Source organism: Henckelia pumila, chromosome 3, assembly GCF_033568475.1.
Source record: "Henckelia pumila isolate YLH828 chromosome 3, ASM3356847v2, whole genome shotgun sequence".
NCBI lineage: Eukaryota > Viridiplantae > Streptophyta > Magnoliopsida > Lamiales > Gesneriaceae > Henckelia > Henckelia pumila.
This window is the reverse complement of record NC_133122.1, coordinates 81,281,119-81,305,471: the sequence shown is the minus strand read 5'-3', so window position 1 is coordinate 81,305,471 and position 24,353 is coordinate 81,281,119. Positions and strand designations below refer to the sequence as shown.

Here is a 24,353-nt window from a genome sequence, read left to right as displayed (position 1 = left end):
TTGGTGACTCCAACCCTGCAGTGAAGAATCCCAATGCCAATGGTAGTCGAAATCTGCCATATCATTTAACAAGTGCATCACACTGTCGTAATCTCTCTGAAATAGGTGACTGACAGTTGACAAAGCTCCATAATCCACCCAACTTCTTGTTGGCTCATCCAAACCACCATAGAAAATCTGAATTAGAGTGTAGTTCGAAAAATCATGGTATCGAAATCTGTCTGCCAAATAATTGAATCTCCTCCAAGAAACATAGAATGGCTCCGAGTATTGCTGTCCAAAACCTGTGAATATCCGTCGATTATCCATCTCCAAGCACCTCACAAGTAAGAAAAATTAATATTAATTAATAATTAAAAATAAAACAAATGCAAGAAAAAAATTGTCTAGTCTCAAAAAAATAATCTATCCTAATATTAACTGAACAGTCCCCGGCAACGGCGCCAAAAACTTGACCGCGTTAATCGGTGTGAACTAGCAAGTGCACTAGGTCAAGTAATAGTAAAGTGGACAGAGAGTCCAAGTATCGATCCCACAGGGACTGTTGTCAATTCTCAAGATTTAATTATTTAGCTTAATATAGACAGAATAATAAAACGAGAACTAAGAATTAAATAAAAATTTAATTACTAAAATAAAATAATAATTAAATATAAGAATAATAAATTCAATTAAAACGAGACAACCAAGACATACGCAGGTACCAAACAAATCATGCAAACAAGTGGCAAATCCAGGATCCAGATTTAATCTTAAATCACGGTGAATTCTCCTAATTTATTTAACAGTCTATTTCTAGAACAGTTAAACCTATTCAAATATTTACGGATCAATCTTTCATAATTCAAATCAAATTCAAATGCATTTGGAATTGTGAGAATTCAGTTTTCACTTAAAGCCGCATATTGAAACCGAAGACTATTTCTAGTCGGTTTAACCATATGTCAATTATTGGAGTGATCAAAATCAATTCCTAACCTTTCGACTCGGAATTAATTAACAAGAAAGTAAATAATTGATCAGTTTATTCACAAGACAGAATTTAAATCCAACAATCAATAATATTAACAAAAATCCAAAAATCCTAAATAAACATCCAAATATTCAACATAAAACTGTCTGGCCCAATCTCGCGGTCTTGGTTAAAGAAAAACTACTCAAATAACGAAAACAATATTCAACAAAAGTTTAATAATCTAAAGAAGAAAGGAAGAAAAACTCGAATGGAGCGTTCTTCAATCTCAAAGCCTCCTAGCCGCCGTCTATCTGATGCGATTCGAACCCCTTTTCACGTTTGACAATCTCCTATTTATATGTCTTTGAAAGCCCAAGAAACAAAGCCCGAAAAGTTGAAAGTTTTAATTCCCAAAAATTCTATTTTTTCTGATTCCGCGACATGCACAGACCCTGGATAAGGGTCCGTGTCTAGGTCCGTGCATTAAACTGGAAACGCCGAATTTTTTACGAAGCGGCACGGACCCATATCCGGACCCCTGCACGTGGTCCGTTCATACATCCTCACCTGCGCGCAGTTTTCTTGAAAAATTCATATCTTCAGATCTAGCTGTCGGATCAAGCTGAAATTTGGACACAAGCTTCAAAACATCTTGAACTGTATTTTGAACAGTGGAGATCGGATTTGGATCTTTCTAAAATTAAATTTGATTTTTATACCAAAGCTGCTCCGTAATTCACTCTTCAACAATTCATTTTCCTACAAAATTAACCCGAGGAGTGAAATACACACACATAAACTAAAACACATAAACACACACATAAAAAAATATGAATGCACACAAAATAGACATAAAAATAATATGAAATAATGCACACTAAATGCACTTATCAAACATTTTGAAATTTTTTTTTGTAAAACTGAAAAGGTTTAAAAATCAGGTATAAGTATTGTAGTAGGGAGATCAAAGCATATCCAAAAATACATGGGACTAGACCTCTTAGAAACCATTATGAATCATGCAAGAAGAAACCACATGAGGTTGAAACTAATCAGAATAGGCTCACATTTCAATTAATTCGAAAAGGTGATAAAAGAAGCTCATCTTGGTAACTGGAGATTTGGTCAAGAAAAATTTTGGGATGCATTGTGTTATATGTTGATTGTTGATGAACTCCCATTTAAGACTGTTGAGAATCCTGGTTTTAGATATTTTTTTCTGTTGCATGTCCAATGTTTATATTCCATCACGAAGGACAATAATAAGAGAAATTTACAAGTCATATTTGAATGAGAAGGGGAAATTACAGCGGTTCATAAAAAAAAATTGTCAAAGGATGTGCATTACCACAGATACATGGATATCTATTTAGAAGGTAAACTACATGTGTCTTACTGCTCATTTTGTTGATGAAAATTGGAACTTGAATAAGAGGATTTTGAATTTGTCCAATCTTTGGTCATAAAGGTGAAGAAATTGGAAAGAGTATTGAGAGATGTTTACTTGATTGGGGTATTGGTAAAAAAATTTCAATCACTGTGCACAATGCATCCTCAAATGATGGGGCAATTGCTTATTTGAAAAAGAGGTTTGATAATTGGGGAAGCAATATTATGAGCGGAAAATATGTTCATTTAAGGTGTATTGCAAATATCATTAATCTTGTTGTGCAGGATGGCTTGAAAGGAAATGATGAGCATTTAGCTATTTCTGGTGTTAGAGGAGGTGTTAGGTATTTACAAAGTTCTCCGGTTAGGTACAAAAGATTTCAAGAGTATGTTCAGCTTGAAAAATTGGAAACAAATAATTTGTTGACTCTTGATGTGCCTACTAGATGGAACTCAACATACCTAATGTTGGATTCAGCAATAACTCTTAAAAGGACATTTGATGCATATGATAAAGCTGATCTTGATTTTCGAATGGATCTTTCAAAGAAACCATATGATGGGGTTCCAAATGATCATGATTGGGATAGATGAAAGCTTTTGTTGAAATTTTTTAAGCATTTTTATAAACTTACTTTGCATATTCCAGGTTCTTTGTATGTCACATCAAACATTATGTTTCATGAAATTAGTGAGGTTGACATGCTTTTGAAGCCATGGTTGGACAGTACTGACTTTGAGAGTTTGATGGCAAGAAAAATGAAAGAAAAATATGATAAGTATTGGGGATCAGTTGAGAAAATGAATATGATTTTATATTATGCTGTGATACTTGATCTGCGTCATAAGTTGGAGTTCATCGAATTTTCTTTTGATAGAATATATATGGTCGTGAAGGAAGAAATGAGATTATAAAGAGCAAGTAAGAGATGGCCTTAATGAGTTGTTTAATGATTATAATCTGATGTATTCCAATAAGCATCCACAAACTTCTGAAAGTTTGTGTTCTTCATCAAGTGGTTCCACACATGTGTCTAAGAAACTCTCGAGTGAGGCGGATGATGAGTCTGAAATGGCTGTTAGAATGTAGTTGAATAAAGAATTCAAGAAGTATAAGAGTGGAGGGAAAGGCGAAGTAGTAAAATCTGAGTTGGAAAAATATTTGATTGAAGATGTTGAGGAGGAGAGAAAGAACTTTGATATATTGAAATGGTGGAAAGAGAATAGTCCTAGGTTTCCGATTCTTTCTCAAATGGCTCGAGATATATTAGAAGTTCCAATTTTCACAGTTGCTTCTTAGGAGCTCTTTATCAGCCAAGATAGTTCGATCTTTCATTTGTGCTCAAAACTGGTTTCGATGTGATTCAAAACCAATTAATGTGGAAGAGAATTTGTGTAATGTTGAAATAATTGAAAAAGGTATTTAACTTAATTAATTTAATTTACTTTAATTTTATCTCAGTATTTTGAAATACTAACATTTTACTCTCTTATTTTATGTTGCAGAGTTGACAAAATTGGGTGTTGATTCATCTATTATTGATGTTTAATTATCCAGTAAGAGTTTTTGGGTAATATTTCCTTAAATTAAAAATCGTTTTATTTTTAGTTGAATCAGTGTGTCACTAGCTGCACTTAACACTTAAGAGCACAAACAAAATGTAATTCTGGTTTTGAAAGTAACGCGGGAAGCATCTATTTGTTGTGTATTTTATCAGTAACTTGCACACTTTATATTTTAATCATACTGGTCAGTTTACGATTTAATCCCACTTATTTGAATTTTTTCTGGTTTTGGGAATTCATGTACACTTTGTGTTTTTTAAATCATGGAAGAATCCCATAGTTTTTGTTGTAGCTTCTGGTTTTACTTTTTGCTAGTTTCCTTGGTGGGTATTTTCAAATCTTGGTGGTGTTTGTTTTTGGTACTGATTTCATCCTGATTGAAGGGTTCTTGCCTGCAAACTTCGGGTACTACATTTTGTTTATTTGTCGATGAAGAATTCAAATGTTTTCAATTTTAATGGGATCGTGAGTTGGGATTTTTGTACGAGATCTGAAGGTAAGTATTGTGAATTTTAATTTTATTTTGTTTATCTTTTAGTATGATATGATCAGTGTCAAGAAAGTAAAGGATGAACTAAGGAATTCATGAAGACCCATCTGTTTTCTTTTGATTGATTATTTGAATTTGGGGATTATCAGCAAAAAAAATATCAAAATTAATCAGAAAGATGATTTTTTTCAGTTTCTCATTAATCTCATTCGGATTTTTCATTTTCTCCCACTGATTTGGTTTTCAGGCAGCAGGTTCTAAGTATCAGCCTATCAAAAATCTTTGAAGAATCTGAAGATATTTAAGATCAGAAGCCTCTCTATATTGCTGTAGGAATTTGAACAAATCTGAATTATTCACAGAAATACTGATGCTTTTGATTTTTTTCTCCATGATTGTTTTAAATTTTCGTTTTTCTATGTAATTGTCTAACGATGCTAATTTTATCTTGAAACATTGACAATTAATTATTTCCTTGTTTGGTTTGTTATTGTGAACATTGGAAAACAATATTTTGATAACATTTGAATTTCTTTCTTAGTACATTAATTTGTAGGTTGTATCTATTTTTTTCATATTTTTTTTGAAGAGGAAAACTGAAACCGAATCGAACCGAAACCGATTCAATTGGGTAACCGACTAGTTGGGTACCCGACCATCTAGGTTCGGTTTTGGGTAGTGTTTTACACTACACGACAAATCGGGTATTCGACCCGAATAACCCTAAACACGAAAAACCCGACCCGTGCCCACCCCTACACATGACCATATCATATTCTTTCAACTATTTGTATATTCAAGGGTTTTATCTATGCAACTAGCATGAGTATACAGATAAGATGTGTCAAATTAATTAATTCAAATATTATTAAAATAAAGATTGTCATACAAGAGTTATTACAAGGACCCTCGGCCAACACTTGACTCGACGGGCACCTATTCTAACATTAATCACGTAAAACGAATTTAGGGTTACTGAACTTAAATTTCATAAAATATCATACATTCTTACTTCAAATAACTTTCATGAGTAGAAATACTTAGACCATCATGCATTACGTATAGCTAGAGATCCATGTAAGCTGTTATCCACGTTCTTGATGATAAATTCATACATCAAGCACACAAGACCTCATTCGGACCTATACATACAAGTCATAAGACCTAAACATAGGGGGGTATATGTGTGGGTCCGTGTAACCACCCCCCTCCCCCCAACCCAGTGGGTGGTTCAGCGACCACCTGCGGGGGGGTTTTCTCCTCTTTTTTAAACCCTTTAGAACGCACACACGTTCGAACCAATGCACACAAACGCCTAAGAATCGACATCACCCATGTATTAAACCTCCAAAAAAACAATATAAAACTCTTCTAATGACTATTCCCCAATTTTAAATCCAAAAACGCATCAAAACATCAACTCAACATAAAAATTCAAATTTTTTTGACTTTTTTGAACCCTTGCACCCAAAACATACTCACAACTCATCAATAAGGACTCGCACATCATGGATACATGCCATCATACATCGTCTTTCAAAATCATTTGAATTCCTCACAAGAAAACAACATATACATGAGAATACACACAACCATATCAAAATATATAATATTTCTTGGACAATGGTTCAAAAATTGAACAAAACTTGCCTTTCATCATCGGTAGGGAATAATCCGAACTTCGGGAATGCAATCTAGCCTTCAAACAAATGAATGGAACGAAAATCTTTCTACCCAAATGTGCATTTTTCAAAAAAAAAAAAAGGGGGAGAAGGGAGAAGGAGGTTGCAATGTGAAAGGAGTAGGGAAGAGAAGAAAATTTTGACTGCATCATGTTTGGACCTAACCTTTTAAGGAATGAGCCGAAATTTTTTGCGCATGCAAGGATCGGAGCGTCCGATCTCCGCCTATAAATAGGCCATCCGAGACCTCATTTTGTTCACACTAATTCATCACTTCTCTCTCGATAATAGGTTCTTCTAGGTGATTTCTAGACTTCCTAGGCTCGCTCCGAGAGTTGGCAAGGTGCTCCGGGGTTGCAGCGGAGAGGTGCCCAAGTTTTGGGGCAGTCATCATCAGTGGGCTGACGACGGACGCAGGTATAGCTCTAGCTCTTTATAGTTAATAGAGAGTATGCTATAGCTTAGTTAAGACTTTTAGAATAAGATTATAATTCATGAGTACTTTGCATTGTAGTGCGAGCTGCAGGCTTGGACTTAGAGTTGGTCTAGCTTGCCTTAGTATATGAGGTACGAAAGTATTATTCGAGATATCCAGATTGAGTATGCACGTATTATGTGGTTGCATGATTTATATGATACACCATGTCATGACTGTATGTTGCATACATGAGCATATTGATCCTTTATCCTTGAGATATCCTGTAGTAGGGCGCTCACCCTACGAGTTTTGTAGATGGTTGGATACATATGTCTTGTGTCAAGTCACCTATATGGTTGGACACTTGTACTAGTATCAAGTCACCATTATCCACTGGGTATAGAAGTCACCAAATGAGGCGACAACGCAGAGTGCTATATACCCTTGGCCCGGTCTATTAGCTAGTTTTCTTGACATGACTGTCTTGGTACCCAGTTCATTTGCATACATGCACGTATAATACCGTACAACCATACTCACGTACTGAGCGTTTTATGCTCACGTCCCGTACTTTGTTGTTATGGACACCATATTCCATAAAACAGGTATGCGGTTAGATGAGGCGCGTGGTTCAAGGAGGGCTTAGGTGATTGATGACCAGCAGGGATATTTATCTAAGCTTTTGTTTCTGATGTATTTGGGTTAATACATTTGGATTCGATATGGTTCTATAACAGTATTTTATGTGGTATTTTAATCGTTAATTATAGTTTCCGCTGTTATTTTTGATAATTTAATTAGTTAAGTTAAATACATATTTAACCTTCTGATTAGTAGGTGATCACGGTGCGGGTCACTACAATCAAAGTACCAAGAACCTGAAATATTAGTTCTCAAAGCAGTATAAATCATATAGCAATGAATTTTAGCTTTTGGTACCCAAACCTTTCTCAAAGTGTATTTGTTCCTGGAGATGTTGTGGGAGGTGTTGTGCAACACCTTAGGCAACACCATAGGTGCATCTCTGTTTATAATCTTCTTGCAGCTTAAAACAGTATGGTTTGATATGACCAGGTCTACGACAGTAGTGACAAACAAACTTACGTTTTCTTCCAGACTTTATAGGAAAGCTATTCAAGCTTGATTGTGCTTGAGTTAAACTTGGACAGAGTAGCCTTAGCTTTCATGAGTTCATCCTTTACCTGACACAATTTTAGGTCCTTCTTACTCAGCATAACTTCAAGTCTTGACAGAACAACCTTCAAATCAGTATTTTCTTTTGAAAGAATAGTATTCGACTTATTTCTTTCAATCCAGTTAGCATATAGCTCTTCATACATCATTCGAATATCTTCTGTTAGAAACTAATGGGGGGGATTTAGGTTCTATTGGAAACTTTAGCAATTTAAAACGATTATGCAAATACGCAAGCGGAAGACTTAAAGAAATCAATAATAAATGCAGTAAATAAATGCGTAATGTAAATAAAGCAATAAAAGAGATAAGAGATGTTTATGAAAGTTCGACGATAAATCGTCTACGTCTTCCCTTCTTGGTTAAGATCGATTAACCAAGGATCCACTAGAAATTCGAACGTCTTGGCCTTGATGGTTTCAAGAATAGCCGTACAACTCAACACGATCACCGCACCGATACAACTCGATACACTTGGCCTTAAGGGCTCCAAGGATAGCCTCAACAATCGCACAACACAGTCGGCTTCACACACGAGTTTTTACAACAATCGAACAACCAACTCTCAAATGATCTTTACAAACAACTCTCAATTTTTGAGCGAATATATCGAATAACTCTTTGATAGATCACTTTTAATAAGAGGAGATGCTTGCAAGAGATGAGAGTGAATTGGATATCTCAATTGGCTTGGAATGGCCTGTATTTATAGTTGCAATTTAGAGCATGTTCGGATCCTCCGAACGGGTCTTTGGTTCGTCCATACTTGTCTGATTCAAATTCAAATTTATGCGGCTGGTGAACTATTCGGGGGGTCCGAACTCATCTTCGGGTCGTCCGAATGGCTGCATTAAATTCATTTCGGCAAATTTCTTTCGACAAAATATTCAGTCGCCGTAAAGGAGTTTGGGTCCTTCGAACTTAACTTTGGGGCGTCCGAAGTGAGCATTTTGTGGCCTCCGAGAGTGCCTTCGAGCAATATTATATTTCAGGAAATCTTTGGGCCGTCCGAACTAGCTTCGGATCGTCCGTACAAGTCTTTCGTGACCTCCGATCTTATCCTCCGAAAATATTTAAATACTGAATAATCTTTGGGTGGTTCGAACCTTCTTTGGACCGTCCGAACCTGGGCAAATTCGAATATTTAAATTTTTATCTCCAATTTTTTATTATCGATTCTTGCTTCCAATATTATCCATATACAAAAATATTATTATCTGCAAATTTCTCACTTTAAACTGTTAGTAATAATTAACCGATTTTTGTAATCATCAAAACACAATATTTTGAGACTTGTTAATGCATTAAAAACATTAATCTCATTACACGAGATTTGTATGTGTTTAAGACATAACAATCTCCCCCTTTTTGATGATCACAAAACTTGGTTAAATATGAGAAATAAAATATAAGCAATAACAAACATTTAATCAATAGAAAATAATAAATAATTAATCAACATTGTTTAAGCAATAATTATTAAAACTCCCCCTCAATTTAATAATTAATAATTTAACCAAAATAATTCTTCCCCTTTTTGCGATAATAAAAAAAAAATTAATAAAAGAAGAGAAAATAAAATACACAATAATTTCATTAACCTAAACTTGAATTTTACATATAAAGCATAAAACAAATACAACTTAAAATGGAAAATAAAATCTAAGAATCATCATCGTGCTGCGGCGGAGGATAGCAGGAGATGAAGTCATCAAAGCGAGTCTCCAACGAGGCAACTCTCATAGTCAGCGCATCCATAGAGGAAGTAGAAGATGCGAAGTGGCTGGCTAGATTCCCTTCAATATGCTAAAGAGTCTCGAAAAGACGATCATATTGGTGAGCAGGGGTAGAAAGAATCTCGGGAATCTCGAATGGAAGCTCGTCAAGATTGGCTGGAAAAGACTGAAATCCAGAAGAAGAAGGTCCTTCTTCTACAGGTGGTCCATTGGGAAAGCCCTTAGCCTGAGAGGAGGGTGAAAGACTCAAATACGGAAGTGAAATGTGTTTATCCGGAAGATATTTCTTAAAGTCACGAGTTGGGTCATCAACCCAACGAAAGAAGACAGGATTCCAAGACAATTCCATCTTGGTGATCGAAGAATGGTTGAAAGTGTGGGAATCATTAATGGAAAGGGGATCCAAGTGATCGAAAGAGATATCAAAGTGAGTCAAAATGCGGTTGATGAGACGAGCAAAAGGAAGAGTGACCTTCCTTGTGGCTTTTGCCGCATTATGCATGACTTGCATAATGAAGCGAGGGAGGTTGAAAGGACGGGAGGAGACAATGTGATAGAGAACGCAAAGATAAAGATATTTGCAGGTGAAGGAGTCTCCACTGCGAGGAATGATAGAAGAGGTGATCAATTTTTGGATGATTTGATAATCAGGACGAAGTTGTTTCAAAAGGAGACGATCGTCGGCAGCAGTGGCTGGACGACCAAGAATAGTAGAAAGTACCTCATCTCGATCAAAAGTAGGATTGTCTAGAGGCCATCCCTGACCAAAGTGGAGACTGGGTCCCATCGTAGGAAGTTGAAACCACTCAGCAAGTTTGCAGACTGAAAAACAAACATGCCGACCCTGAACAATCGTAGCAATGTGAAGCTCATCGCCAAGTTCGAGTTCTAGGTTGGCATAGAACTCATGAATCAGAGCAGGGAAGATATAATCTGGAATGGAGGGCTAAAAAAAGGATTCCCAATGCTGGGCAGCAAGAGGAGATCAGATATTGCAAGATAGGCTACATCAAAAATATGACCGGATAAAATCGGTCGAGAGCGGTAATCGTCCGGGATAGGACGTGAAACAGCAGGTAGGTTAGGATCATGGATAGGGATTGGGCGACTAGAGCTAGCTTGATCACGACGGCGTTTGGCAGGAATTTTGTAGGCTTGATTTTGGACTAAGGAAGAGAAGAGATGAGTTTTTGGTGTGAATAAATCGGATGGCCCGAGAGGGTATTTATAGTAGAGGGTTCGGATGGTCCGAACGTAGGTTCGGACGGCCCGATACTATTTACCGAGGTGATAAGATTTCATCTTATCTAACAGGCTGTAATAGGGTTCGAACGGCCCGAATTGGGTTCGAATCGTCCGAATAGTTCAAATTGAGTTCGTGTCGTCCGAATAGTTTCGGATGACCCGAAGGTAAGGCGGTAAAATTTTGAATTTTTACCGCTCAGGGACCGGATGGTCCGAGGCTAAGTTCGAAGGGTCTGAACTGACCATTTCGAAGGGAATTATGAAAGTTTTGAACTGAAAAGGTGCGAGACAGTTGGGTGGTCCGAAATATGGTTCAGAGGGCCCGAACTTGCCAAAGATAGGATTTTCGAAAATAACTCTTTAATTATACTTTGCAATTAAGTTTAAGCCAAATAATTCACATAAAATGTGAGCTTTTTAATTTTTGAATAAATACAATTGATTTATATTATCCAAAATTAAATTGCTCGAATTTAATATTAAGCTCCCCCTTAATTTGACATTAAATTTATTTTATTTCTACAAGCGATTACAACTCAATCATGTCAAGTTCACCACGCAAACGAATAAAAGTGATTTCATCTAGTGGTTTTATAAAAATATCGGCAATTTGATTTGTCGTGTCAACATATTGAAGTCAACTTCATTTCGTTCGATGTGGTCACGAATAAAATGATGACGAATGTCAATATGTTTGGTGCGAGAGTGTTGAATCGGATTCTTTGTTAGACATATGGCGCTAGTGATATCACATAAAATAGGGATTTTTGAAATAAAGACGTCATAGTTGAGCAGTTGATGCTTCATCCAAAGAATTTGTGCACAACAAATACCGGCAGCCATATATTCGGCTTCGGTCGTTGACAACGCAACACAATTTTGTTTCTTTGAAAACCAAGAAACTAAACAGTTTCCTAAAAAGAAACAAGTTCCACTAGTGTTTTTCCTGTCCACCTTATATCCACCAAAGTCGGCATCTCAATAAGATTTTAAATCAAAGAAAGAATTTTTCGAATACCACAAGCCGAGATTTGGATTATTTGAAAGATATTGAAAATGCATTTTAAGGCGAACAAATGTGATTCCTTTGGACATGATTGAAATCGTGCACACAAGCAAACACTAAACATAATGTCCAGTCTACTAGCAGTATCATAAAGTAAGGATCAAATCATACTACGAAAGGAAGATTGATCTAAAGATTTACCATTTTCATCCTTGTCGAGTCTGATTGATGTGCTCATTGGTGTGGAAGATGATTTTGTGTTCTCCATTCCAAACATCTTTAGAATCTCCTTGATGTACTTGCTTTGGTTCACAAAGAACTCATCCTTGCACTGTTTGATTTGCAATCCGAGGAAATAGTTAAGTTCCCCCATCATTCTCATCTCAAAGTGATCATGCATTAGCTTGGAGAATTCTTGACAGAGAGATTCGTCAGTAGAACCAAAAATTGAAAGAGTGGGTGCCCGGTGAGCCAACTTGTGGCTAAGGGCTTTGATGACTCTTTGTATAAACAATCTTTTGTTTAATATAATTTACACTTTTATTAATGGCAATGACTTTATCTTTCTTCATATTGTTATATTGTGATATACTATTGTTGTTTTGATAAAGACCTTGAATATACTATAGTGTATGTAAGATGTGGTAGAACATGGAGATGTCTATCATGAAACACATCTTATAGTCACTGTATATTCTAAACTGTTCCTAGTCGATTGAGCCGTCCGATAATAAGGATAAGGATCGCTCGAGTTTGAGACTAGCATTTGCGATGCAGAGTACCACGTTTCATTGGTAAGGAACATAGAGATGTTCGAAGCATGCAAATGGATATTCATACGATGAATGATCGAACTACCCTATCCGGACTTTCCAAGTGGTTATCACTTATCGAGTGGATAAAGTCCGCGGTTTTGGTTGTACACCATTAGTCCTTACTACTTGAAACATCATTGAGACTCTATATGCTAGTACTGTGCTTTGACTCGTTTACCGACTCTATTGGGGTCATCAGGTGTCGGGATTGGGTACAGTTACAACACATATAGGAGTCGATGCTTTGTTGTCAAGGATTCACCACATACTTGCGAGTGTGGATATCCTATGCGATCTGAGGAGATATTAGTGTGACGAATCTCTGGCCAGAGTACATGATGTGTTTTAAGAAATGGTTTCTTAGTAACACATGCGATGTCACTATTTGATCTTCAAGATGTATTGCATAGTTATCGAATCTCGAACGACTCTCGATATACCAATGGTTGTTGATTCGATCGGGATATTTGGATGAAGGGACCGTACTGTACGCTAACCAAAATCTATTGGTTCTAGCAGGTACTATCAGTGATACCTAGGGAATCATGGAGCGATGTTGCTAGGCGCTCATACCATGATTCGATGGGCAAGTCGGAAATTGTTGTTCCGAGTCACAAGGAGTTGTGAGCCCACGGCTAGCTGTATCCCTGAACCATTGAGGGTCACACAGAGTAATGGATTTTTAATCTCCGTTAAGATAGTTAAATTTAAAGAGTTAAATTTAATGAACAAAGAAGTTGGACTTCTTAATTATGAGTAGAGGAGTAAGATTTCCTAAAATGACATAGGGATGGGCATTTTTGGAAATCACTGAATTCGGATTCAGAAAAATTTATCTTGACTTTAAAAGGTGCAGAAATGGTTTCTGTGCACATTGGTGAAATCGGTTTATCAATCGGAGTCACGATGAATTTTATATTAATTTTTGAACATGCGGGCTTTGCTTGTCGGGCTTGAACTTATGACTAATGGGCCCTAAGCTGTTAGTGGCCTACATTATAAATAAGTTATTGCAGTACAGAAATTACACACAACAGGTCACAATTTTCGAAAACCCTATTATTTTTCTCTCAATAGTGGCCGCCCCCTTTCTCCCCTCTGCTCGGAAAATCCAGTCTGTGAATTTTGATTTACATTCTGGTTTAACGGATCAAATTCGTTAATCTCTTCGTAGAAACTTCTGATAGATTTTCTAGTGCAATCTATCAGAGGGATTAAATATTCGTTCGTGGACCTGATTGAAGAACAGTTCGTCCATCAGTTCCAGGGATATACAACAAGAGCAGAGCAATCTGTTGGTGTCCATAATCTCGCTTCGAGATTGGAGGTAAAAATTTATAATCGTTATTTAATTTACACACACACACAATTTAATCGTATGGTTGATACCCATTATAGAATTGTTCCATATAAAATTTTTAAACTTCCGCTGCACCGGGTATCAATCCTGATTGATCTAATCGCCGCGTTCTCCAACAGTGGTATCAGAGACAGGTTGCTCAGATCAAGCGATTAAATTAATCGATTGTACAAAAAATTTTAAGCCTCGGTTTTTGAAACAAAATAAATATTTTAAAAAAAATAAAAAAAAAATTTCGGGCAAAAACCCGGGCAGCGATGGTCGCTGCCCAGGGCAGCGCACGGCGCTGCCTAGGGCAGCGATCGTCGCTGCCCTAGGGGCAGCCGGGCTGCCCGGCCAGACCCCATTAGGGCGCGGGCAGCCCGGGAATGTCCCGGGCGGCCCGCGGGAAAAATTAATTTTTTAATTTTTAAATTAAATTTTAATATGTTAAAATTCTATTTTTGGTCCGATCGAAAATTGTTTTTGATTGGTCCACGAGGCGTCGGATCAAATTGTTCGAGTCCGAAAATTTTAAAATTGATTTTTGGATAAATTTGAATTTTTGGAAAATTTAAATATTTTATCCGTTAAATTGAATTTTGAAATTAATTATTTTTGGTACAATTGATGATAAGATATGATCTTATGGAAATATTGAGTAAAATATGATTTTATGTATAAAATTGGATTTTATAGATAAAATATGATTTTATTTGATAAAAAGATAAAATATGATTTTGTATGTAAAATAAGATTTTATATATGAAATATGATTTTATCCTTTTAAATTTAAATTGCCATTGCATGTTATCCAATAAATTAATTTTGAATTAAATGTTATTGGATAAGGATGATCGATTGCCATGACCAATTTTGTAGGTGTATGTTAGGAATTTACATTTGTTTTTATTGTTGTTGGATTTATTAATGGGCCTGGTTTATGGCCCAATATGAATTGTCATATGTAATAAAAGTGGGCTTGGTTTATGGCCCGTTCCCACCCCTTAAAAATGTATCCCCTACTTGTCATTGTTATTTATTGTAAATACATTAGATTTAGTGGGAGATCAAGATTTGAAGATTGAGGTGGGCCCAGCAGACAATAAAGACAGAAGAAATGTAAATTTGAAGCAAAATGTAATAGGATTGCATTGCATACTGCATATTACCTAGGATTGGACTAAGACTCGTGATTGGCAACCACAGGTCGATTAGAAATGGAATCGATCATCCTATATAATATATGATATTATTGTTGTATGCATGTTTTAGACAAAATTGTGTGAATCCGGCAAGCATACAAAAATTTTAAAAATGATGAGACAAATTTTCATAATTAAAATCCCTCATTTTAAATATGATTGAAAATTGATATCAAGATAAATAAAGGAAATTTAAATTTGTTTAAATGTTCCTACCTTCCATCAACGATCAATGTATGAGATGCTACCCGCGGATACGGTCCGGCTCATATTATTGGGGGGGCCCGTTCGTCGAAAAGCTGTACATTGGGCCGATTATTGTGACATGATGGACGGTCGCCATGTTGTAAGTTGGGTGGAACTCCCATGGGATCGGCTCATATTATTGGGGGATCCACATGGCGTCCGTCCATCACAACTTAATATTGATGGGTCATCTTGACATGTCACAATAATCGGCGTCATATTATTGGGCCCTTATTGGACATGAGGTAAACACGTGAAGGTTGCTTTGGAAGCAATTGGGCTCTACCTTTTGAAAATTATGGTTGGCTGATATTATTCGGGACCATAGTTTGTCAATTGGACTCCATGTTCTCACTAAGGAAAACAGTTTCCCGTTTTCACTAGAGGGTAGTGAAATCTTTAAAATAGTGGGAGTGAGATTCATAAAATAAATTTCGCCTATTTTATGTCTTAGTAAATTGCTTAAAAAATCACTGATATTTGTCTGTTTCTTTTCAGTATTTCATAAAGATGAATTCGCGTAATCCACTTTTCTCGATCCTCGAACAAAATAAGTTGACTGGCGCAAAATATACGGAATGGTTCCGTAAGTTGAAGATTGTCTTGACTTCGGAGAAGATGCTCTACGTGTTAGAAAAATCTCCTCCGAAGGAAGCACCAGCTGACATAAGTCCGGAAGAGTTAGCCAAACTTGATACATGGTGGGACCATGATATCAAGGCCAAATGCTATATGCAAGCCTCGATGTCTGATGAACTCCAGAGGCGATTTGAGGACACCGTGAATGCTGCTGACATTCACGTACAACTCAAGGAACATTTTGGGGCTCAATCGAGGGCTGAAAGATTCGCTACTGTAAAGGAGCTAATGACGTGTCGCATGCGTGAAGGTACTTCGGTCCGTGATCATGGGGTACGAGTGATTTGGCTCATACAGAAGTTGGTAACCCTTGATTTGGTGTTGGAGCATGAACTCAACGTGGACTTACTACTTCTGTCTCTTCCTTCTTCGTTTGACGGATTTGTGGTGAATTTCAATATGAACAAGATAGAGGCCTCCCTTGAAGAGATGGTCAATATGCTTGTGACATATGAATCCACATTAAAGAAGGATAAACCGGCTTTCTTGGTGGGCTCCTCTTCTTCTGCTAAGAAGGGGCCAAGTACAAAGGGTAAGAAACGTTCTGCCCCACCCAAGAAAATCGAACCCGAGAAGAAGTACAAGACAAAGGCTTCAAACATGGAAAAATCCAAGGATGTTTGCCATTACTGCAAGAAGCCCGGTCATTGGAAGCGTAACTGCAAGGAATATCTAGAGCAGTTGAGAATTGCGAAGGGTATGTTCTATATTGAAATAAATGTTTCACTTAATACTACTTCTTGGGTATTGGATACCGGATGTGGATCTCACATTTGCAATGATTTGCAAATGATGACAAGAAGTAGCAGGCTTAGAATGGGTGAGACCCAGCTGAGGCTCGGAAATGGTTCCAGAGTTGAAGCTAAAGCTGTGGGAGATGTTTATTTAATTTTGCAGAACGGTTTTAAGTTACTTTTGAGAGATGTTTTATTTGTTCCAGATTTGATTAAAAACATTATTTATGTTTCTATGCTTGATAGAGATGGTTATTCTTGCAATTTTGTGAACGGTATTTGCAATATTTACAAGAATGAATGTTTGATTGGAAATGGACAACTTGAAAATGATCTATATAACTTAAAACTAAAAGACGTTCCAATAAATTATGTTGATAAACCGGCAACAACAAACAAAAGGAAAATCGATAGCCAAATCCCGGCAAACCTTTGGCACGCTAGGCTAGGTCATATTTCCTCAAGGAGGATGGACAAGCTAGTGGGAGAGGGCATGTTTGATATGTCTGATATTAACTCTCTACCGACTTGTGAATCCTGCCTGAAAGGAAAAATGACTAAATCTCCTTTTAAGGGAAAACCTGAGCGTAGTCAAAATCTGTTGGATTTAATCCATACAGATGTTTGTGGTCCATTTAGAGTTGGTACTCAATATGGCCACACCTACTTCATTACTTTTACTGATGATTATTCTAGGTATGGGTATTTATATTTAATGAAATATAAGTCTGAAGCATTTGAAAAGTTCAAAGAATTCAAGGCTGAAGTAGAAAACAAGCTAGGTAAAAGTATTAAAGAACTTCGATCGGATCGAGGTGGAGAATACTTAAGTACCGAGTTTTTGGAATATCTAAAAGAGAATGGGATTCTCTCTCAGTGGACTCCTCCTATGACACCACAGCTGAATGGTGTATCGGAGCGTCGTAATTGAACTTTGTTGGACATGGTTCGATCCATGATGAGCTTCACTGAGCTTCCACCTTTGTTTTGGGGCTATGCGCTTGAAACGGCGGTATTGTTGTTGAACAACGTCCGCACTAAAGCAGTGGACAAAACACCATACGAGTTATGGAATGGCAAAGCTCCTAAGTATTCGTACTTGAGGATTTGGGGATGTCCTGCTTACGTGAAGCGGACAGTGGGAGATAAGTTGGATAGTCGATCCAGCTTATGTTATTTTGTAGGGTATCCGAAGAATTCAATCGGATATTATTTCTATTATCCTGCTGAAACAAAGGTGTTTGTTTCAAGGAATGCCACCTTCTTGGAGAAGAAGTTCTTATTGGATAAGAAAGGCGAGATGATGGAACTCGAAGAAATTCGAGAAGAACCCGAAATACAAAATAACGATCCTACACCTCAGGAACCATTGCTGGACACGCCTATACCTAGAAGATCCGAAAGGACTTCTAGACCTCCTATTCGATATGGTCTTCTTCTTGAAGGGGATCAAGGTGAACCCGATGTTGGATGTGATCCAAGAAACTTCAAGGAAGCAATTTTTGATGCGGATTCAAATTTATGGCTAGAAGCTATGCAGTCGGAAATAGATTTGATGCATACAAACCAAGTTTGGTCTTTAGTAGATCCTCCCGATGGAATTGTTCCAATAGGGTGTAAATGGATCTACAAGAGAAAGCTTGGGCCTGATGGTAAGGTATTGACCTACAAGGCGCGATTGGTGGCAAAAGGTTATACTCAAAGACAAGGAGTTGACTATGATGAAACCTTTTCACCAGTTTCAATGTTCAAGTCCATAAGAATCCTTATTGCCATAGCTGCTTGGTATGACTATGAGATATGGCAAATGCATGTGAAGACTGATTTTCTTAATGGAGACATTAAGGAAGAAATCTATATGAAGCAGCCTGAGGGGTACACATCCATGAAAAGCGAGCATAAGGTATGCAAGCTTCAGAGATCAATTTATGGTCTAAAACAAGCATAAAGAAGTTGGAACCAGAAATTTGATGAAACAATAAAGGATTTTGGTTTCATCAAGAACCCGGAGGAACCATGCGTGTACAAAAAGGTAGTTAAGGATGCTGTGACATTCTTTGTACTTTATGTTGATGACATCCTACTCATTGGGAATGACGTAGGGATGTTGCAGTCAACAAAGATATGGTTATCAGGTAGATTCTCGATGAAGGATTTGGGTGAGGCATCCTATATTCTAGGGATACAGATCTATAGAGATAGATCTAAGAGAATGATAGGACTCACTCAATCAACCTACATCGACACCATATTGAAACGGTTTTCAATGGATGGGTCCAAGAGAGGACATCTACCCATGTGTCATGGAGTTTCTCTATCCAAGTCTATGTGTCCCAAGACTGATGAAGAGATAGATAAAATGACACATGTACCATATGTGTCAGCCATAGGTAATATCATGTATGGGATGATATCTACCAGACCGGATGTAGCATTTGCTCTGAGTGTCACGAGCAGATATCAAGCTAATCCCGGTCAAATGCATTGGAAAGCCGTGAAGGACATTCTTAAGTACTTACGAAGGACTAAGAATATGTTCATGGTATATGGAGGAAGAGAACTAAAATTGGAAGGCTATACCGACTCTAGCTTCCAAAGTGACGTGGATGACTCGAAGTCAACCTCTGGATTTGTATTCATGCTCAATGGCGGTGCTGTCTCTTGGAAGAGTTCCAAGCAGGACACCACAGCGGATTCCACCACTGAGGCAGAATACATTGCAGCATCAGCTGCTGCTAAAGAGGCCGTTTGGATGAGGAATTTCGTCCAAGAGTTGGGCGTCATTCCTGAAGTTGTTGGTCCAGTCCCGATGTACTGTGACAACACGGGTGCCATTGCTTAGGAAAAGGAACCAAGGTCTCATCAAAGATCCAAACACGTACTGAGGAAATACCACATCATCCGGGAGATTGTGGAAAGAGGAGACATCACTGTCGAAAGAGTGGCCTCTGCAGACAATATCGCTGATCCACTTACTAAGCCCTTGCCAGGACCATTATTTGACAAACATCGCGAAGCAATGGGTCTACGTAGTATGACTAGTTGGCTATAGGGCAAGTGGGTGATTGAAAGAGTGGGTGCCCGGTGACCCAACTTGTGGCTAAGGGCTTTGATGACTCTTTGTATAAACAATCTTTTGTTTAATATAATTTACACTTTTATTAATGGCAATGACTTTATCTTTCTTCATATTGTTATATTGTGATATACTATTGTTGTTTTGATAAAGACCTTGAATATACTATAGTGTATGTAAGATGTGGTAGAACATGGAGATGTCTATCATGAAACACATCTTATAGTCACTGTATATTCTAAACTGTTCCTAGTCGATTGAGCCGTCCGATAATAAGGATAAGGATCGCTCGAGTTTGAGACTAGCATTTGCGATGCAGAGTACCACGTTTCATTGGTAAGGAACATAGAGATGTTCGAAGCATGCAAATGGATATTCATACGATGAATGATCGAACTACCCTATCCGGACTTTCCAAGTGGTTATCACTTATCGAGTGGATAAAGTCCGCGGTTTTGGTTGTACACCATTAGTCCTTACTACTTGAAACATCATTGAGACTCTATATGCTAGTACTGTGCTTTGACTCGTTTACCGACTCTATTGGGGTCATCAGGTGTCGGGATTGGGTACAGTTACAACACATATAGGAGTCGATGCTTTGTTGTCAAGGATTCACCACATACTTGCGAGTGTGGATATCCTATGCGATCTGAGGAGATATTAGTGTGACGAATCTCTGGCCAGAGTACATGATGTGTTTTAAGAAATGGTTTCTTAGTAACACATGTGATGTCACTATTTGATCTTCAAGATGTATTGCATAGTTATTGAATCTCGAATGACTCTCGATATACCAATGGTTGTTGATTCGATCGGGATATTTGGATGAAGGGACCGTACTGTACGCCAACCCAAATCTATTGGTTCTTGCATGTAGTGACCCATCCCGGATCCACTATCTAATCAGAGTTAAGAGCATAATTAAGCATGCATTAAATAAATCGCTGCGGAAGTCTTAAATACAAAAAGACCGGCGGAATACAACCGGCTAAACAAACTCGATTATACAACCCAATCGAATTTAAATAAAACCTACAGCTAATCCTGCTGTCTTCAAGGTCACTGGCTACTCCAGACTCCTGGTGCTCAATCCTGCACCTACACCTGCCCCGTCGAATAGGGTATCCAAATATACAGAAAATACTGGACATGAGCTCTAAGCTCAATACGAAAGCACGGATAAACATACAAATATGATGCATGCAAATGACAGGGTATCCATATCTGGGATAACTGTATACAAACTACTCAGACTGGCGCCTGGGATATAAGCTCGTCACATCGGGGTAGCTAACCACTGTGTGCGACCACTCATTCCCGAATCACAGACGCGGACCACGGAGTCCTTCCGGTATCAGTACCTAGGGGTACTCGATATCAAACGTCCTAACAGGGCTGAGCAACCCTAACTGGCTCATCTCGAAAGGTATACAGATGTACAGGCACAAGATGATATGCACATGCCGCATAACAATAATAACATGCAAACACATAAATGCAACATATAAGCATGCATATCCGCTGGCAATCTCAGTCAGTACTTACGTACCTTTCTAAGGTAGTCCTAGTAGTCCCACTCTAGGTTCCAAGCCTATCATCAAGTCTACAATGCAAATACCCATGCATCATTCAATAAGCTCTAAAAGCCTTAACTAAGCTATTGCATGCTCCTAAATAATTTAAGGAGACCATAGCTATACCTGCGTCCGTCATTAGCCCACTGATGGCGACTATCCCGCAACTAGGGGCACACCCCTGCTGCAGCTCCACAGCCTCGAGCACTACTCCGCTACACGAGCGCTGCTCCGCTACTCGAGCACCGCTCCGCTACTATGTCAAACACTGTCTGACTATACTAAAATATATTCCCTACTCCAACTCTAAAATAAGAGTACCCAAAGCCCTAAAATAGAGCAACTAGGCAAAGGAGAGGAACTCGGAACTGGCAAGAAATGAGGAGCTCGGACCTCATATTTATAGGCATCGATCGGAAGCTCCGTTCCTCGATCGGAAGCTCCGTTCGTTTAGATCGGAAGCTCCGTTCCCCGATCGGAAGTTCCGTTCGCTACGTGTCAATTCGGTCCACATGCAACCACACACCTGTCATCGACAGCCATCGGAAGCTCCGATCCTGATCGGACGTTCCGATCTCCCTGCTTCCGATGTGGTTCCGAACTCACCAAGATCGGAGGCTCCGATCCTGGATCGGTGGTTCCGATCCCACTCGAGTCATGAAACCCTCTAAGCCATTTTCGAGTGTCCTGGATCCATTTCTGGAATCCGTTAACCCTTCTGGAATTTCCTTAATCATGTTTCACTTAATCCCGACATGATTATACGATTTAATTACTCATTACTCATTAGTTTTGGATACGGGCCACTACATTCCCACCACCTTAAAAGGATTTCATCCTCGAAATCTAAGGTAAACCTCGGAATATAGTACAAACCACTTGTCCAATTCAGCAATAGTTCCGGTTCCAAATATTGGGTCGAATAACCTTCAACAGACCCAATCCTTGATAAAATAGTGTAACACTATTGACTACCGTCAGTTATCCATCGATAACCTCAACAACACGGCACCTTCGGTCCAAATTGCCCATTGAATCAGTCACACTGCCTACAAATCTTAGCGATGACACCCTTGCTAAGATAGTAATTAATCAGCAGTTATCTATAGATATGTACGAACTCCATCGCAGTCCAACTAGAGAACAAGATACAACACATTGTATCTCACTGGTCTAACGGTAACATCTCATCTCTTGATGTTATCGAAAAGCCCTAAACAATCGACCTAGATTCAACTCTCGGTCAAATCCTAGATATCCTTTTTCCAAGAACTCGTGTGAGTTACTTTTTATCACGAAGGATAAAATATATTTTCCAAAACAGTACCTTATGCGAATAGAAATGGCAGCCACCGGCCACCCGCTCGCAGAGCAATCGCACCACTGCACGCGACTCTAACCATTTGAAATCCTTAGAATAATTGCGATAAACCTTGATCCGAATCTCGCCATCGTAGATAGCATCTACTCGATTACATTAGTCATTCTGCCATGGGTAACAACAAAATCCTGACAATTCCTGGCGTCATAGTATGTACTTTCAGTACTCACCCTGCCATTGGCCAACAAATGTTCCCAAAGAACAACAACTAGCAAACAAAGATTACTAACCCCAATTGTGATAAGATCCTTATACACAATTTCTTGTCTAAAAGCATTCTTCGAGGTCGTCGTCTCGAAATTTACTAAAATCATGCTGAAACTCCCAGATGGACCACACCATCCTCAGTAGTAGTCTCAATCAGATGTTTACTTCCATATCAGAACTAGAGATAGTATCAACGAAAACGATTCCGGTTAATCCTGTTTCAGATAACCAAACCCTTGGCTCTCTAGCGGGGATAACCAAACTGATTCACCGCGATCCCGTACAGAATCTATCAATACGGATGTCAATTACGTTATCAAATCCTTTCAATGACACAGCATATCAGAACGCACTGGGATATCGGTGACAACAATCCTGCCAGACTCAGGAACACAAGTCTCAGCTGTTGTCTCATCCCATGAAACAACTAATGCTATCATGCTAATGCTCATTGAAATCCAAAAGCACTTGTCGAATTACCGCTCAAGAACAACTCTTGAGAAATCTGCTGGAAGCACCCAAGCTGATCATTCCGACTAACAGTCTCCAAAATTCGTTCACTAACAACCCTGGAACAATCACTGAATCCTTTTTCCGCAAACTGAATAAATCATTGCTAAAGCCAAGCAATGTTCAGATCAAAATCCGTCACTGGTAGCCAAAGCAACGTTACCAACAACTACGATCGCAAAAGAAAACTAATGACCACTTTCGTGATCCGGAGAATCCAAAAGTCTCGATTCCCGCATCCCTGGAGATTCCTTAGCGACTAAAGAATTTCCTAAATGCACTTGAATCGCTATATCATAGCATACCATTTTTAAGTACTATTCCAGCACTTCTTGATTCACTATATCCCAATCAGTACCAATTGGAATATTCTGATCAATCAAGTTGATCTACTGTAGCTCTTGCTATGCCTGACGATACAAATTCTAATCAGACAATCACAGATCAATGAAAAATCCCATGGCCGATCACTATCAATGATCTCAATGCCACACGTCCGCAGATCCCAAATACTTGAAATCAAAAGAATCACAGCTGATTCAATCGCTCATCTTTGACAGAGTCAGACAACAGTTACAAGTAGTCACTAGTGCTAAACCTGCACCAGTCTAGACATACTATCCACTGTCTATCTTCATCCAAGGTGATCATAAGGATTTGTTCAACTCAAGCCGCAATACAAGTCTGAATGATTTCAACTATTGTTGAACATACTCCTGATAATTATATCTCTTGCTAAGACTGCAACAAATCGAGACTGAGGTTACTTGCCGCGGTGTTCCACCTGAAATCACCACCAAGTGTACACTAGCATAAATCACGCTATCCTCACGCCTCAAATCGTCATGTACAATCCTTAGCATCGGATATAATCTATCACTGAAGGAAACCATCAATGCTGAAAAAATACTAATCCCCGAGTCAAACGTTATAGGAAGTTCAC

General features: G+C 38.3%; 1 protein-coding gene across 1 annotated transcript; it reads left to right on the top strand.

Moving 5' to 3' along the window:
• The first annotated feature begins 2,312 nt into the window (after positions 1-2,312).
• LOC140889097 (zinc finger BED domain-containing protein RICESLEEPER 2-like) lies at positions 2,313-2,938 on the top strand. Its single transcript, XM_073296806.1, has 2 exons — positions 2,313-2,331; positions 2,424-2,938. Exons 1-2 carry the CDS (start codon positions 2,313-2,315, stop codon positions 2,936-2,938), a joined length of 534 nt encoding a protein of 177 aa, XP_073152907.1.
• The last annotated feature ends 21,415 nt before the right edge of the window (positions 2,939-24,353 follow it).